Here is a 17,952-nt window from a genome sequence, read left to right on the forward strand (position 1 = left end):
TATAGTGTCCAGATCACGAGATGTGATGGTACCACTTTACTCTGCTCTGGTTAGACACCTAGAGTATTGTGTTCAGTTTTGGACACCACAATTTAAGAAGGATATAGACAAGCTGGAACATGTCCAGAGGAGAGCAACGAAGATGGTGAGTGGTCTGGAGACCAAGTCTTATGAGGAAAGGTTGAAGGAGCTGGGTATGTTTAGCCTGGAGAGGAGACAACTGAGAGGTGATATGATAACCATCTTTAAGTACTTGAAGGACTGTCATATAGCGGATGGTGTGGGGTTGTTTTCTGTTGCCCAAGAAGGTTGGACCAGAACCAACGGATTGAAATTAAATCAGAAGAGTTTTTGGCTAAACATTAGGAAGAACTTCCTGACAGTTAGAGTGGTTCCTCAGTCAAACAGGCTTCCTCAGGAAGTGGTGTGTTCTCCTTCTTTGGAGGTTTTCAAACAGAAGCTAGATGGCCATCTGACAGCAATGTGGATTCTGTGAACTTAGGCAGGGAAATGCTGATTGCCACTTTGGGGTCAGGAAGCAATCTTGGAGGTTTTTGTCATCTTCTGGGTGTGGAATTTTCTCCATTGTGCAGGGGGTTGGACTAGATGACCCTGGAGATACCTTCCAACTCTATGATTCTATGATTTTAAGTGTCATCTTTCTTACTGCAGAGTATTCCTTGTAGATAAAATAATTGATTCACATTTTATAGACTATTTAAATATTCACTTGTAGAGTGGGTATTTGGTTATCGCAAAAGGTCTGCAGGAGACAGAACATTAGTATCAGAAAAAGACTTGATGTAGGGAGGAAACTTTTAGCACTGCTGCAGTCCATGATAGTACAGTGACGGGCAGCTGCACTGTGCCTAGAAACCTATTAGTGTAATCTTGCTTTGTGGCAAAATCTGTATAGTCTACTGGTTGGTCAACTTCTCTTTTGGTTTACACCCTCCCCTCTTCTCCTCCTCCCATTGCCCACAATATAGTGCTTGAGTACCAGGATTCATTCTCTTAACTGGTTAATTCAAAATTTGTTAAGTTTTGAGGAAGGATTCAAATAGTTTTTGGGGCTGAGTAGCATACAAGCACACATCCTGAACAGCTCTGTTTTGACTGGACTAAAAGTTCTAACAGAGAGTTTCTGAATGTGAAATGGCAAAGATATCACATGAACAGCGGTGGCTTGTGCAGCAGTTCATGTCAGGAGTCAGGACTACAGTTTGCATCACTGAGCAGTGAGCACTGCTAAATGGGAGCAGGATCCAGTGCTCTTACTGGGAAGTGTCAGAAAGCAGCGGCAAGGGCAACAGGGCATCGCTACAGGACCCTGCCAACTCTTCAAACTATACCAGTTTCGTCATGTGTTGAAGTCAATGGTCGAGAATACAGTGCTAGTTCCATGGTTCCACAGTTAACTCCTGCCAATTCCCAGTCCTGAATTTGCAAATTCCTGCAACTTCCATTATTATTTATGGAAAATTTACTATCTTTCCTGTGTATGCCATTGCAACTTGTCCCTTTTAAATTCTGATAGATTAGTGACAACTCCATTTCTACTGACCAGAAGCAGATTAACAAATATGAGAAGACTACTTTGCAACTTTCTGTTTTCTTGTGAGAGATTAAGTGTTAGTAGTTCACTGTGAATCAAAGAGTTGTCATTCTGTATGCAATGTTAAGATTTATTATTGATTTTCCATTATTTATAGACAATCTTGCTCATTTGGACTCAAGGCAGATTACACAGAGTGAATCAATGCAATCAACATGATGGAATATTTGATAAAAAAGCGATAGGATTAGGGTTGTAGAACCAACCAGAAGTCTAAAAACTTAACTGAAGCAAAGCAGAAGTATTAACATGACACATTAATTACAAAGAAGGGTCTTAGTTTCAGCAAGGTATACAGAACAGTATAGACACAGTCCCTAATAATTTATCCAAGTAACTTTTAAAATCACTTAGTACTATTGCCTCTGTAAAAAAGCTGTCTTGAATAATTCAGTTCTGCATTGTTTGCAGAAAGCCAGGAGAGTGAGAGCCTTCCTCAGGCAGGCCATTCCATAAGATGGGGGCTGGTAATAAGCTGTGGGGGCCACAATGGAGAAGGCACGTATTTGGGCAGTTGTTGATTTTGCCCATTTGCAAGCTGGTGCATATGGAAGACCCTGCTAAGATGAGTGAATCTGTTGTGGTGGAGCATGGGGGGGGGGGGAGACAGTCTCACAGATATGAGATTCCAAGGCCTGTGATAGCCAAATCTTAAATTTAGCCAAGTAACTGATGGGCAGCCAGTGGAATGCTTGCAGAATGGGAGCTTATCTAGCTCCTGAGCTCCAGCTTTCTACCCCAACTGAAGTTTCCAAATTGATTTTTTTAAATATTTTATTATTTTCCATGTAACATGATTGCAACACAAATCATACATTTTAAAGTACTATACGAATTATTACATCCTCTTATACACCATATCACTGGCAATGCCTGCTTACATTATAAGTGTTGAAAACAAAGAGATTTTTCCTCGTCATTACCAGTGATTGCTTGAAGAACTATTTTTTTCTTCTCCTTAAATTCCTACGCAAATAATACATACTTAATAAAGTGATTTTTTAAAATTATCCCAAGCTGTTTCTCATGTATCTTAGCTGTAATATTTTATGCCTTTTGGTTACTCTTAAATAAAAAAAATAAAACAACGGCAACAGAATTTTAACCTTCTTGGTGGAGTTCTTAGAGGTTGCCACCTCTCGCAGATAAATTGTTAGTTGGCTGGTGGGTGAGTGCAAAAGAGTGAAGGAAGCAGTGAAAGGTGAGGATATGGAGGTTGCCAGGTGGAGGAAAAGAGGAAATAGGCTCCTATTATACCATGATATCAATATATTTAAAAAATAGTAATATTAAGACAAATTATCTGAAATTAAACCTATTTTCCTCTCTCTCTTGAGGGTTCCAACAAATCTTTTTTCAGAGGCTTTTGGGGGGTTTGGTATCTAAAACCTGAAGTCCATCCCTGTTGGAGTTTCTTATATAACAACATTTTCTAAGGTTCTTAACTGTCCAGACTTGACATCGTGGACAGTGAAGGTTCTGTTTTAATGATTTATATATAAATATCCTAGTGGAAGCCAGCAATACCGGATGTGTTTTTCTGCCAGATGTTGTGTCATTGGTTTCAGGTTCCGACGTGCTGTTAATATCTCTGGTGGCAGGTCTTGAAACACTTGAACCCGGGTATCCTCCAATTTAAGTCCATTGTTCGTCCTTGCAGCTTCTAAGACAATTTTCTTTACTTTAATGTCTGTCAGTTCAGCCAGTATGTCAGGAATGAGAGTGGGAGAGCCTAATTGCGGTGGCTTCAGACGATAAGCTTGGCAAATTGGTGCAGCCGGCAGTTGCAGTAATTCTTGGAGCCACTCATTTAAAGAGCCCGTGAGGTCTTTCTCTATAGCAAAATTTGGGGAAATTCCCCTGAGTTTGATTTTTCTTTCACGGGCTTTTGTATCCAGTAGTATGATTTTGGACTTGCTCCATGTCTCAAAAGTCTTTAGGTTTTCTATATCCTTCATATTCTTAGCAGTCTGCGTCAATGCCTGGTCTGTTTTTCCCCTCAAGTTTGTTAAGCTCAGATTCATAGCATCAAGTTTTTGGTGAATTGGAGTAATGCTTTCTTTGAATTCTTTTTTCATTTCTACAAACATAGAATCCTCACGCTTTCTTTTGCTCTGTCGGTAGGCAGCTTCTCCCTCTTAATCTGCTTCTAGTGGGGGAGGGGAGTCCTCCTCCAAGGTTTGTATATTTCTCTCAGTTTGTTGAGACTCCTTGATGTGTTTCTTGGCTCCTTTCCCTCCTCTTGGCCTCCCCATTCCTTCCAGCAAGCAGTTTTTATCTTTAGAGTCCTCAGTTGATCTCTTTTTTTTAGTGTTTTTTGGAGCACAGACGCGGAGGCTCTTTCGGTCTGACTGCGCAGTCTCGCAGTCACCGGAAACTCCTCCAAATTGATTTTGAAGGGAGATGAATGTACAGTGCATTACCGTAGTCTAGTCTCAGTGTTACTGTGACTGGATCCAGATAGCCCTATCAACCCTATCAAGAATTTCATTTGTTCAATCAATCAATTTATTAGGTTTAAAGCCCATAAAATTAAAAAATGTAATGGTTAAAAAAAAGGTTAAACATTTAAAAACAGGATGTATTGTGCTCCTTGAGCAGAAAATAACGTTTTAGTGCCAATTATGCTAGTTCAATTTGCCCTTTAAGATGGTGGACATGCTTAGTCCATGACAGGTTTGATTGAAATATGATGCCCGAATACTTGAATTCATCAACCTGTTGGAATTTATAAGCTCCTATTTTCCATTCCTTACTTAATCTTTTGGGTGATTTGGTAAAGACCATTATTTTGGATTTATCTTCATTGATTTCCAGTAGTTCACTGTCACAATAGGTGATAAACACCTTTATTGTATGTTTCAGATCAATGTATGTCCTCAAAATCAGGACTAAGTCATCAGCATATAACAAGGCTGATACCGGGTGAGATCCGATATAAGGTGCATGAATAGTAATAGTTTGCAGTCTAGGAACAAAGTCATTCAAGTATAGATTAAATAGATGTGGGGCAAGGACACACCCTTGTCATACCTGTTTTTGGATTGCTATCGGGTTGGGTATAAGTCCTTTGCTGTTTAACTTGACATGGACCACATTTCCCAAGTAGAGATTCATTATAAATTTTAACAATCTTTTGGGGGTGCTTGTGGTGTTCAGTTTAATCCATAACTGCATGTGAGACACCAAATCAAAGGCCGCTTTTAAATCTACAAAAGCAGTATATAAGGAACCAGATGTATCCCTTGTATATTTACTGATCAGAGATGCCAATATAAAGCATTGATCCAGGCAAGAATGGCCTTTCCCGAAGCCAGCTTGCTCATCACCAAGTATTCCCTTTTCTTCCATCCAACATTGTAGTTTTCCCTTAAGATAGGCTGCATAACGTTTGCCAATCACAGCCAACAGGCTGATAGGTCTATAATTATTTTGATTGGTTTTCTCATCTTTTTTGTATATTGGGACAATCAATGACATTTTCCATACTGCTGGAATGATTCCCTCTTTGTTTATTAGGGTAAATATAGGTGCAATCACCTGAGCATTTTTACACCATCTAGGAGTCATCTTTAACAATTCCGCCGGGAAGGCACCTACACCTGGAGACTTCTTCAATTTAATTTTTTTAATTAGTTTGGTTACTTCAGCATAAGTGACAGGTTGCCCTGGTGGAAGCTGTTCCAGATTGATTTCAAAGTTCAATTCCTGTTCTGAGTTGTGCTTACAATAGAGATTTCTGAAGTGTTTTTCCCAGATTGTCGTGGGTATGGGGATTATACTGCTGATTTTTGGCTTCAAGATTGGAGTGATTATATGCCAAAGCAACAGGCTAGATTTCTCCTTTGCAGCTGTAATCACTTTACTCCAGACCGACCTAATTGATTGACATTTTTTCTTCTTCAGCAGTGCTTTCTATTTTCTTCTAGTTTGTATCAGGAGTCTGCAGTTTTCATTTGTATTATTCTTTCTAAATTTATTATATTTTAGTTTCAGTTGGTTTTTAGTCTTCCTACAGTCTCCATCAAACCAGCTCTCTGGCTTTCTGGCTGTATTTCTTTTATTTAGGAGAATGGGGTCAAATAGCTGGATGAGCGATATCATATAATCAAGAGCAGTGTGGCAATTTTGCTCTTTCTGGATCTTCTCAACTAGTGTGTGAGCCTTCTTAGTACATAAAATCTGAGTGGCCATTTCAATTGATCCCTTAGACCATCTTCTCTTGCTTGGCAATGTCTTTAAGTCCCATTGATCGATGGTCTGATTGAGTTTAGTCTCAATTGATATTTTATTTATTATTTATTTATTTATTCATTCCACTTTTACCCTGCCCTCCCCGCAAGCGGGCTCAGGGTGGCTTCCAAAACTGACAAGCAGTATTCAAACACAATAAAACATAAATACAAGCATCACTTAAAAACACAAACAATCCATATAAAACATTCATTAGATGGCGATAAAACTAAAGTGCAGTTTAAAGACACATTCCACGGTGCCCCCACGTTAGGTTGTATTGGATCAAAGTTCACACAGGGCGCTGCTGGTACGCCATCTCTCCTATCGGAATGCCTGCCTGAAAAGTTCTGTTTTCACAGCCCTGCGGAACCGTGACAAGTCCCGCAGGGCTCTAATCTCGGCAGGTAGCTCGTTCCAGTAGGACGGAGCTGCAAATGAAAAAGCCCTCATCCTGGTTACCATCAACCTGACTTCCTTAGGGCCAGGAAGGTCCAGGCGGTTTTGGGATCCTGATCTCAGTGCTCTCTGGGGAACATACAGGGAAAGGAGGTCCCTCAGGTAGGCTGGTCCCTGACCATAAAGGGCTTTAAAGGTCAAAACCAGCACCTTGATGCAAATCTGGAAAGCTATTGGCAGCCAGTGCAGAGTCTTAAGCATGGGCTGGATGTGCTCCCACCTGGGGAGGCCCATCAGCAGCCTGGCTGCCGCATTCTGCACCAGCTGCAGCTTCCGGAGTTGCCCCAAAGGCAGCCCCATGTAGAGAGCATTGCAGTAGTCCAACCTCGAGGTGACCATAGCATGGATCACTGCAGCCAGATCCTTGCATTCGAGGAAGGGAACCAACTGCCTAATCAGCCGAAGGTGGTAAAAGGCTGCCTTGGCAGCGGCTGCTACCTGGGCCTCCATTGTTAAGGAGGCATACTTTAATAGAAATGGAAAAGTGATCACTAGTTCCAAAGTCACTGACTTCTAATTCTGATGCTTTAAAGAAGCTGGAATCATCTTTTAGTAAATAATCGATGACACTGGCACCTTGAGAGGAGGTGAAAGTAAAATCACCATGAGGGTCAATAGTATTATTCTCGTTCATTATTGCCAGTGACAATTTAGAAGTCATATTAGCAAGCTTGGCTCCAGAAATGTTTATACCTTTGTCTTTGTAATGGCGCTCTCCTTCTGTACTGTTATAATATAAAAAGTCTTTCTTCCAAAACTTGGAATGGAGAAGCTCAATATTGTTTGGACCAATCCTGGAATTGAAGTCTCCCCCAACAATCATTATGGCTTGTGGGTGATTATTTTGCAGATCAAGAAGATATTCCTCAAGTACTGCCCATTGATTGTCTAACTCTGCCTTGGTGGCTTTAGGAGGGAAATTCCATTTGTAAATATACAACTGTATGAAATATGTGTGTGTTGCATGGTCTAATTCAGCCATTATGGGATTAATTTGTTTACCTTGTGTGCTATTGTTTAGACTGACCTGGAAGGGAAACCTGGCACAGAGCCAATGGGAAGAAAGCCCGGGAAATCTAAGTCTATTTACTCACAATCATTGGTTAATGTATTCAGGTGATTTCCTTCTAGGGGTCAAGAAGAAGAAGAACCTCCTTAACAGCTGTTGTTGTGAGACCGTGTGGTTGGTCTGTTCTGTAGCTGTAGAGATGGAGCCTTAGGTCTTTGTTATCTTGTAGATTTTCCTGTGTACCCTGCCCTTAGAAATAAAGATTTTTACACAGAAAGAAATGCCTCCTCTCCAGTGAAGCAAAGATCCATTGCAAACTCTGAATATCTAAGTATTTTTGCCAATTTTTCCAACAACAACAGTACTGAACAGAATCAGGAGCTTTGTTCTCTTCATATAAGAGTAGTTGCTCTTACAATATGTGTAAAACTGACTGTTAAGTATGAGACTCAACGCAGCTTTTTCCAAAACAGTGATTCAGCTTTATTAGATAGGTGAAGAACGAACACAAACAGGGGAGCAACAGGCTCACTTGTAAACTGTCCGGGCTTGGGTAACCACGCCCATCTGTCAGATAACAACCAATCCTTAAGCATAGATAACGACCAATAAACAGGTTTCCCTCCAGAACCTTTTCTGATGCTCTGATTGGTAAGCTGTTCAGAGTGCCCAGTCAGATTGTATACATCTGGATACTGGGGCAAGATAGAGCTTTTGACTCAAGCTCTGCCATATGTAGTTGAATACATAACACTAACACTGCAATCCTATGTAGAAGTACATGCTTCTAAATCCATTGAAGTCAATAGGCTTAGAAGGGTGTGATTCTGCTTAGCGTGGTACTGTGAGCAATAGCAGAAAGAATACTACAAGTCCTGTGGTATTTCAGTGGAAGTGCTGTCTCCTTCCCTTCTTTTGCAGCATTTAGGTTTGCTTCATTCAGTTCCAAATTGCTGAGATGAAGCATTTTTACCTCTTACTTTTTTCTTTTTATCTGCATAACAACCACTGACATAATAATTAATATTTATTGCTTTGCTCATTTCATATGGGGGGAAGTATCAGGCTGAAATCATTTTTAATGTATTTGAAACTTGTCATGCTCCATTAAATATTTAGCTGTTAATTTTCCTAACATTCTTATTTTCTTGTAAGCTTTGTCTCTGGAAAAACATTTGATTCCTTTCCTCTTCCCCTTGGTAAATCTGAACCTTTCCAAATGCAGTTGCTGTCTGCAACCAATTCATCAGTATCCAAGCTATGCATATTACTTTGGCCTCCTGGAAAAATATTTTCTGCCTCAGAAATTTTTCCAATTATCTACAAAATGTGCCTTTTCTTTTTCAAAGGAGTTCTTTAAACAAACCTTTTTATTCTGTTTACCTTTTTTCCCTCTCCAGAGTGCTTGTGAAAAAACCTACAAAAGTGTTTCAGAATTGTCTTAAAAGCTCATTTCAAATCACCTTTTTAATTTTGGTAAGCAGCAACAAATAGAATCCAAAATAAAGTTATGTCATTATACTCAAGAAAATGAAAACACTGCCCCCCCATGGAAATCCAAAGCTTACAACAACAAATAGTCTCTTGGCAACAAGGACAATTAAACTTTCATAAGCCAGAACCATTTTATCAGGTGCATAAAGTGTTACATTCAGTTGGCAGAAAGAGATATAAATGAAGCTACAAAAATCAGAATGGGAATAGACACTTGCAAACTTTTGATGAACAAGCACGATAGTGTGTTGACATGTTGCCATGTCATTGACATTTTGAAGTCAATTGAATTATCACACAGAAGATACAACATTCTCGCTCTCTCTGTATTGCATTCTATTGATATTTTTGTTTCTCTTTCAGAAATCCCTAATAAAATTAATCGTCGTGAAACCAAACAACTTGCAGATGCTTCAGGGTCAGAGAAGTCAGAAAGGACAACAAAGAGATCTAGAGTTTCGACCATTCGAAGGATATTTGATATGGCTAAACACCGAACAAAGAGATCTTCTTTTTTATCAACTGGTGTGAAGGTTTGCCCTCAAGAATCAGTGAAGCAAATTTTAGCAAGCCACCAAGCTTATTATAGGCTAAGAGGTGAGGGTTTTTTTTCTTATATACATTTTAAGGTTGTTTCAAGCAACTCTAACCTTTTGTTAACTGTTTGCTGTTTGGTATCAGTTTCCTGAAGCAAACTGATGCCATGCCACCATATATTAGGCAAGGCAGCACTGGCGGTTTTTAGAGTGTATAGATGTTGGAAAATAGATTCAAATTCCTACTCAGCCAGCTCAGCAGGTAGCTTAAGGGAAATTATTGTCTGTCAAGTTTCGCTCACAGGATTATTTAGGTATAAAAAATGAGATGATAAACAGGAGTAAAGTAATCCTTTAATTCACTGGGGAAAGGCCACTGGTCTGGAGCAAACAGAGCTGAGTCCCAGTGCCATTTAGTAGTTCCACACTGACCACTTAGCTATTGGACTACTTGAACTTTCCAGTCTGTCCCTGATCGTGAAATCCCTCAAGCAACACAATCCTACCTGAGCATTCTGGTCATCATCAGACCCTTCTGCATGTGACCTTCCTGTTTTGAACTTGCTGCTATCTTTGTTAGACATGCAATGAACTTCGACACAAACACAATCACAAGGCAAACTTAACTTTTGATCATATCACCTCATACCAAAAGTATTCCCTGTAAACATATAAATGAACTCAGAAAAAGTGGGGCTTCTTGTATCTATCATAGTTGGATCCCAGGTTATTTGACAGAGTAATTAATCTGCAGTATAATACAAAAGGTTGAGAACCAGCACTTTCAATTACCTTCATTGGCTAATCACATTGTCTATTTTTTATTCCTGTGCAGCAGCAACTAGGGGTGTGCAATTTTTTCTCTCTGTATTTTTTGGTTCACGTCTATTGGACACACACACACACCATCAGGATTCCTGAAAAAAAGCAAATCCCAATACCGGTAATGTATCTGGATCCGGGATTTTTCAGAAATCCCAAATTCTGGGGGTCCAATAGGCCCAAACCAAAAAATACAGAGAGAAAAAAGCAGTGGCAAAACCACAAAAAACCGCTGGGAGGCAGCTCAGCTGGGGCTCTTTTGGGTGGTTCCTTTAAACTGGACTGCCCAACAGAGCCTGCCAAGCAGCTGATTCTGCAGGGAGAGTTCTCCCCCCACAGGCTGTGCTGGTGTTCTCTTTGGCAATTCGGTCAAACAGCCCAAAAGGGCCCCAGCTGAGCTGGCAGGGAGAGTGCCCCCCGGCTGTTTTGTGGGCTATCTTCTGCAGTCCCTTTAAATACTACCTGTTTAAAGGGACTGTGGAAGAAAATTCAAAAACAGCTGAGAGGTCCCTTCCAACTCTAACATTCTATGATTCTATGAATATATTTCAGATTTTTTGGGGGGGGGGGGGTCTCCCAAAAAAATCCCAGATACATTTGGGATGCCAAAATATACCCAAAATACTGATAAGGGTTTTTTGGGGTATATTTTTAGTTCAGGTAGACCCAAATGCACACCCCTAGAAGCAACATCTATTTGAGAAATGAGCATAAGATTAGCTGGACCTGGTTATCACACAAAGACATTGGCAGCAAGTCTCAGTTCAAAAACTGCAATTTCCCCCCCCCCTTTAAACATTGGAGGTGGTGGATGAGTGTGTGTGGGGGTACCCACTGTGGGGAAACAACACTGCACACACAAAAAAGCAGCATAATTGTACAAATGGACACATCCAAATTCCTATAGACATATTCAAACAGCTAACCAAATTATTACCTCCAAGCTTAGAATTGATGTGCATGGGATGAACCAAAACAGTGAGTGGTTGAAGCATGTCTAGTCATTGTTTTGTGTAACTTTTATCTGACCTTTTCTTTTGTATGTTCTGTGGGTTGGGTTTACTTTTGGATGCAGTGGCTTTTTATTTTTTCATGTACTAACTATCTTTTAAACTTTGATTATAAGCTACTTGAGTTCCTGCCAGGTACAGTATCTGGGTACACAGATTCAGAATTAATGAATGCCTTCTGGGTGAACCATGAGGTTTCAACTATGTGTGTCAGGCTCCTGGACAACTTACTCTAAACAACACTCTCTTTGGCAGTGATCTGTTTATTGAGATATAGACATGATCCAGACCAGAACAGTACTGTGTCAGAACTCAGGATTTTGGTGGGTACAGGTACAGATATAGGTAATTCAAATGAAACCCCTGGGAATGACTAATCACACTTCACATCCATCCTACCTAGCCGTTGCATTGTCTACCCCCCCACCCCAGAAATATACGATCCCACTATCTGTTCTAGCAAGCTGGCGTCAAAGGCTTCAGGGGCGTTCCTCTGGGAGGAAGGCTTCTTCAGGAAAAGTTACAGCTTCTATGATAGCATGGTTCACACACACAGCATTTGCTCCCCCCGCCCTTAGGAATTTCTCCCCACCACCACCACCATGGCAAACTAAGAAGAGCAGAGTTTGACAGTAAGGAACTTGTTTACAATTATTCAGAATAACAATCCATACTGTATTGAAATCCAAAACCAAAACAGAGGTTTTTTAAGTGTGCACCCCTAGTGTTGATCCCATGGGAAATGAATATGTAAAGAACGGTATGGTTGTAATCTCTTCTGTGTAGAGATCACCATTCTGTAGAGAAATAAAAGGCAAATCCATACTTCCCTGTACATCTCTTACCATCTGATCATATGGCTTCCAGTTTGTTTTCAGGCACAATCCAAAGTGCCGGTTCTTACCTTTAAGTCCTTAATTGGCTTACAAGGAGGATACTGGAAGCTTTCTCCTGTACCATTCTCCTGTACCATTAAGATAATGTCAACCTTTGCTATAGAAGAGGGGTGGGGGAAGCCAAGGATTGGCTTTTTTCAGTGATGGTACCTCACTCATGGAACATTCTCCACTCAGAAGTTCATTTGGTGCCTAGGTTAATATTCTTTAGGCATCAGGTAAAAATAATTTTATTTGTGTAGGTCTTTGATTGCTCTTTCTTGACCTGTTTTCTCAGCGCTGTGAAGCCTATATTGCCCCTATTTTTTGTGAACTATTATTTTGCTATTGATATACTAATTTCTATTCTCCTTATATAGTACTTTAAGCTGTTGTTAAGATTATTTAATATTTTATTTTACTTGGTTTTATGTTGTTTAACTGCTGTGGATTCAATTTTTTTTAAAAAAAATGGTTGTAAGCAAACTCAAACAGATTTCTGGAGAGGTGGTTAAGAAATATTCTAAAACATGCATGTTTACTCAGAAGTAGCTGTCACAGTGTTTAATAGGGCTCATTCTCATTATTTATGCATAGAAATGCAGTTTAAGTCTAACCGTTGCTGTATCTCAGCCAAATGTGCAAACCATCTCACACGGCAAGAAGTATGTTTTGCCAATTTGAAAGTTCTATCTGTTGTGATTGATCTATGATAGATCATCTACAAGTGTAAATTACCATGATTTGATGCTGCTATCAGTGTGTGAACTGGTGGATTGGGAATGACTCAAGATAATTAACAAGACGATATGGCAGAAACGTCCTGGGATTCCCTGCCTGTTTTAGCTACAGAACAGATAATATCCTTGAAATAAAGTTTGTCACTCAGAGCTCAGTTCAAATAAGCTCTAAATCATGAAAGCTTGTGATGGACTAAATTCTGATTATCATTAATGTGCCATGGCAGTTTCATTTTGCAATAGACTAACACAGCTAGCAATCTGGAATTATTAACCCTGAAGTAGTAATCTTGGGATGTTGACAGTGGACTGTGTTGTAAATTTTAGGACAGAAGTGAAGTAGTAATGGAATCCAGCAAGATTTAGTGGGTTTAAGCCTGATAGGTTTCCCTTGCTCGAACCAGTTGAATCCAACTCTAGGGATGCGGAGCTCATCTCCGTTTCCAAGCCGAAGAGCCAGCACTGTCCAAAGACATTTCTGTGGCCATGTGGCCGGCATGACTAGACATCGAGGCACACGGAATGCTGTTACCTTCCCACCAAAGCGGTACCTATTTAACTACTTGCAATTTCTTGCTTTCAAACTGCTAGATTGGCAGGAGCTGGGACCAGAGGCGGGAGCTCACTCCATCATGCGGCACTCAGGTCTCAAAGTGCTGAACTACTGACCTTCCAGTCTGCAGTTCAGTGTCTTAACCACTTGAGCCACCGCAGCCCTGATACCCATGGTGAAACCTGAAAAAATGTGCCTCTACTAAAGGCTACATTCACTGTCCTCATTTCCTAAATTTTATTACCTCTTATGAAGATTTTGCCCTCCCTCACAGGATTTCCTTTATCTTGTTCATAGCTGAGCAGCTGTATTTTCTTCCTTCTTTGTTTTTTTCTCTGGCTGTCCCACCTGGTCGTTTGAATGTATATTGGGAAATGCTGACCCAACCTAGGGAACTAACGGGAGAGACTAAAATCCTTCTTTTGTCCTTGTTTGGTAATGACACATGAGAGGCTGATGGTAAATCAAAACTTTGAAGAGAAATCATCAAGCAGGAATCAGGTTTAGGATTTATGAGGTGAACAGGAAACAGGAATGAGGTAACTTTGTATAAAATAAACCCCAGATAATTTGTCACAAACCTCTTCTGTTATTCAGACAGGTCTTTAAAACTTGAGGAGAATGATTTCTTGGCAGTCTCTGCTTTCAGAAACAAGCATAAGCTTCTTGGTCTCACAGACACTAAAGTTGGTGAAGGTAGGAGCATTCACACAAGCTCAAGTTTCCTTCTTTATCCACTGGCTAGGGATCACCTCTGTCTGTTGACTATTTCTCTCAGTCTTGTCAGGGAATAGCTACACATCCCACTTCCCTAATTCAGGGTCCTTCTAGATCCTCTCACGGTCTACTTCGCTCTCTCACTGTTAACTGTCAACTCCCAACTCCTAACCAAAACTCTCAACTGAAGAATGCCATTTGAATTCCCTGTCACTCAAGGTTCTCAGACTGGGTTACAGCATTAATCATTTACTGTCAGTCACACCTCCTTTTCACTTTTGTTTCCTTCCTCAACAGACTTTCATTCTGAGCCAGTCTTAGCTGGGAGGGCGGGGTAGAAATTCAATAAATAATTCTTTCTAAGCCCCCCCCCAAACCCTCCAACCAATCTGACATTTGGAATAATTCGGGAAAGTTAATTGAAAGTAAAAAATTAGCAAAGTTATATTAATTTCAGAAAATTTGATTTCCCACTCTTATGCCCATACACACACTTCAGATTCTACAGTTTTTCATTTTCAGAATGTAGCAACATGCATTAATGGTACAGTCCAGCTGCATTTAGATTAGCTAAAGGCTGATGGAATCCAATATGTTGGCTGGTAAATTCCAATACCTAGAATTGTTGGATCATTACAGGAGAAGATGGAGAAATGGAGATAATGATGGAAGCTTCAATTGCAGCTAATGTATGAATGAGGGTTTGCTCTGTGCTCCCTTCTTCTTCTGTTTCTTTCACTCACTCACCCTTATATATCTTTTCCCCTAATGTGTGCTCTGCTAATAGAAAGGCTCACACATTTTTGCCTTCGCTCAGGAAGGATGACTCCAGACAAACTAATTTATGCAGTAGCCAAATCACTCACTCATAACTTTAAAGCCAGTAGCTCACAAAGTAGAATTTTTGCTTACAAGACTCCACAGCTTAGAGGAAGCATTGGTGGAGAGCGTGGGGAGACTTTGAGGACCAGGGTCACTTCTAACAGATATCTCCTCTTAGGTTGACTGGCACGGGGTATGCCCCAAGAGAGGAAGGGGATGTCTGTCAGTGCTAATTTTTAAGCTTGTTTGGGGGGGTTCCTGGTGTGCACAAAGGAGTTGAGACAGGGGACACATCAGACAAACATATGGCTTCAGGTTCCCTGGTGGACAGAGGGTGCTAAGAGAGGAGGGCATTTTTCACACACAACAGGTCTCATTTCAGGTTCTCCTGCCAGGGAGCACGCTGCAAGGAGGAAGAGGAGGATCATGGTCCAAATGGTTCTTTGGGGCAATGTTGACATCATGGGTATTCACCATGGGGCAAGCCCAACCCTTCCCAGCAGAAGCAGCCTTCCTCCCACCCAAGCACTAAGGGATGCACCCCATGACCTGCATGCTGGGATCACCCCTAGAAGAAGAGGGGAAGGAGGGAATGAGGACGGAAGATTGGAGACTATGGTCTCAATCCACCCTGTCCAGAACAGGGTTGCCAAGCATGGGTAGATTCACCTTCAGAAAGGACAGTTCATCAACCCTAGTCGGGTCGAGTCGGGATCGATGGGGGCAAAGGATGTTTCCCAGATGGGAGAACACCTGCTCGCTCTGGACACTAGTGGGAGGGCAGGAGAGCAGATTGGTGGCCATGCTGACGAGGTCAGGCCATATGGTGGTCTTGCATGCCCAGTACTCGAGTGGGCCCGGGTTGGCAGGCTTGGGGGGGCTAAGCCAGGAACTCGTGGACCATCACTTCAGCAGAATCCTCTTCCATCACATGCCTGGCACCCACACCAGCACTTCATATCTCCCACCTCATGACGGACATTGAGAACTCCTGATTCTCGTTCCGTCTCCTCTTAGTTCTGGGGGCCCACTCTCTCTCCACAACCTCATCCTCCTTGCTGTTCCACACCTCTACCTCTTCCTAATCTCCCCACTCCTCCCCTCCCTCTCCTTGGCCCCCCCTCCTTGTCCTCCTCCACCTCATCATCTCCCACCTCCCGCAGCTGTCTCTGGCCCCAGCTACAGTGTTGAAACCCCCACACCCGGTGTCACAGTTCACACTTCCACTGATGAAGCTGTGCGTTTCAAAGGGTGATGTTTCCCTTGACCTGGGGGTCACACATGCACACCAGCTTGAATTTCCACTCCTCAAAGAGTGGTTGCAGGCACTCCTCGATACCTTTGTGCAACCTGTCGACCAGGGCCCTGACTCAAGGGAGAACCTCAGTTCCCTTGGGGCCTGGCTGCAGCACAGACTCCATCACCTGATCTAGCCCACAAATGAGGGGGAATGACTTGCCCCAAGCTGGCCGTGTGGGCACAGGGCACATTGGTAGTGTCCTAAAATGGTTTCAAGATGCGCACCATCTAGGAGTGTCAGCCAGTCATTGGAGCTGATGCTCAGCTCGTTCTTTTCTGCTGGATGGACATGCAGGACAAGATGTCCTGAACCACCATTTTCTGCTCCACCAAATAGGCAATCATGGTGTAGGTGGCATTCCACTGGGTACCGACATCCTGGAGGAGGACGTGCTCCATCTCATCCACCTCACCCTGCCTCTCTCTCAGCAGCTGCGAAGCTCTGATGCTTCTCGAGAAGTGCCCCACCAAGCGCCGGCAGTTGTCCAGCAGGAAACTGATCTTGGTGGTGCCCTCCCCACCCATGACATTACTCCCCAGCCCAAGGGAATCCTTCACCACTAGGTGACTCTTGTGCATCATACAAACAACATTTCCGAGTTTGGCTTTTTTTGGCAGCCTTATACATGTTTGGGCCACCATCCGTGACCAGTTAGCAATTCCCCCCAGCAAGGGGATTGACAGTTGGGTGCCAACTGGCCAGGTCAAGAAAGGAATTCCAAGGTCAGAGATGGGAGCAGCCCAGGCAGAAAGACAGTGGTGGTGTGATAACAGAGAAAACCCACAGGCAGTGGTAGGGGCAGTTAGCAATTCCCCCATGAATGGCGTTTTACGTTTGGGTGCCAGCTGGCCAGAGAAGAGAGAGAACTCCCAGGTCAGAGACTTGAGCAACCCAGGCAGAAAGACAGTGGGGGGTTGGCAGGGAAAACCCACAGCCAGTGGTAAGGGCAGTTAGCAATTCCCCCCAGAAAGGGGTTTGACAGTTGGGAGCCAGCTGGCAAGGGCAAGGAAGGATCTCCCAGGTCAGAGAGTGAAGCGAGTCAGGCTGAAAAGGGGTGGGTGGGTGGTTGTCCATTAGGAATGAGCAGAAAAGTCAATCCACCAGGAACATTGCCATTGCACTCTGGAGCTTATTACTTACCTGTTGGATATCTGTAGAAAATTTATGTGTAATTGTATTTTGAATACTGATATTACAGACATTGTTCCTTTCTTAGCTGTTTTACACAGTTTTTTTCTTGTATTGCCTGTCAGTTCTTTCCCAGAATGTTTCTGCTAGTCCCAAGGGCTGTCATTCCACTCTGGGGCCTGTCATTCCAGTCCCAAAAGGCTTCTGCTACTCCCAGGAGCTGTCATTCCACTCTGGAGCCTATCATTCCTGTCCCAGAATGCTTCTGCTACCCCCAGGGCCTGTCATTCCACTCTGGGACCTGTCCTTCCAGTCCCAGAACACATCTGCTAACCCCAGGGACTCTCAGTTCACTCTGGGGCCTGTCATTGCAGTCTCAGGACACTTCTGCTACTTCCAGGGGCTGTTATTCCACTCTGTGGTCTCTTATTCCAGTCCTAGAATGCTCCTGCTACCCTGGGCTGTCATTCCACTCTGGAGGCTGTCATTCCAGTCCCAGAATACATCTGCTACTCCCAAGGACTGTCATTTCACTCTTGGGCCTGTCGTTGCAGTCCCAAAAGGTTTCTGCTACTTCCAGGGACTGTCATTTATTTATTTATTTATTTATTTATTTATTTATTTCATTATATTTTTACC

At 42.2% G+C, this 17,952-nt stretch overlaps 1 protein-coding gene across 1 annotated transcript in view; it reads left to right on the forward strand.

The window, feature by feature from the left end:
- The first annotated feature begins 9,181 nt into the window (after positions 1-9,181).
- Positions 9,182-17,952, forward strand: part of IMPG1 (interphotoreceptor matrix proteoglycan 1) — a 146,461-nt gene continuing 137,690 nt past the window's right edge. Inside the window, exon 1 of the mRNA XM_015416486.1 lies at positions 9,182-9,407. Within this exon, the coding sequence (XP_015271972.1) occupies positions 9,293-9,407 (115 nt within the window). The 5' untranslated portion in view covers positions 9,182-9,292. The remainder of the gene's footprint in view (positions 9,408-17,952) is intronic.

Source organism: Gekko japonicus, unplaced genomic scaffold (genome assembly GCF_001447785.1).
Source record: "Gekko japonicus isolate JY-2015 unplaced genomic scaffold, Gekko_japonicus_V1.1 scaffold2356, whole genome shotgun sequence".
Taxonomy (NCBI): Eukaryota; Metazoa; Chordata; class Lepidosauria; order Squamata; family Gekkonidae; genus Gekko; species Gekko japonicus.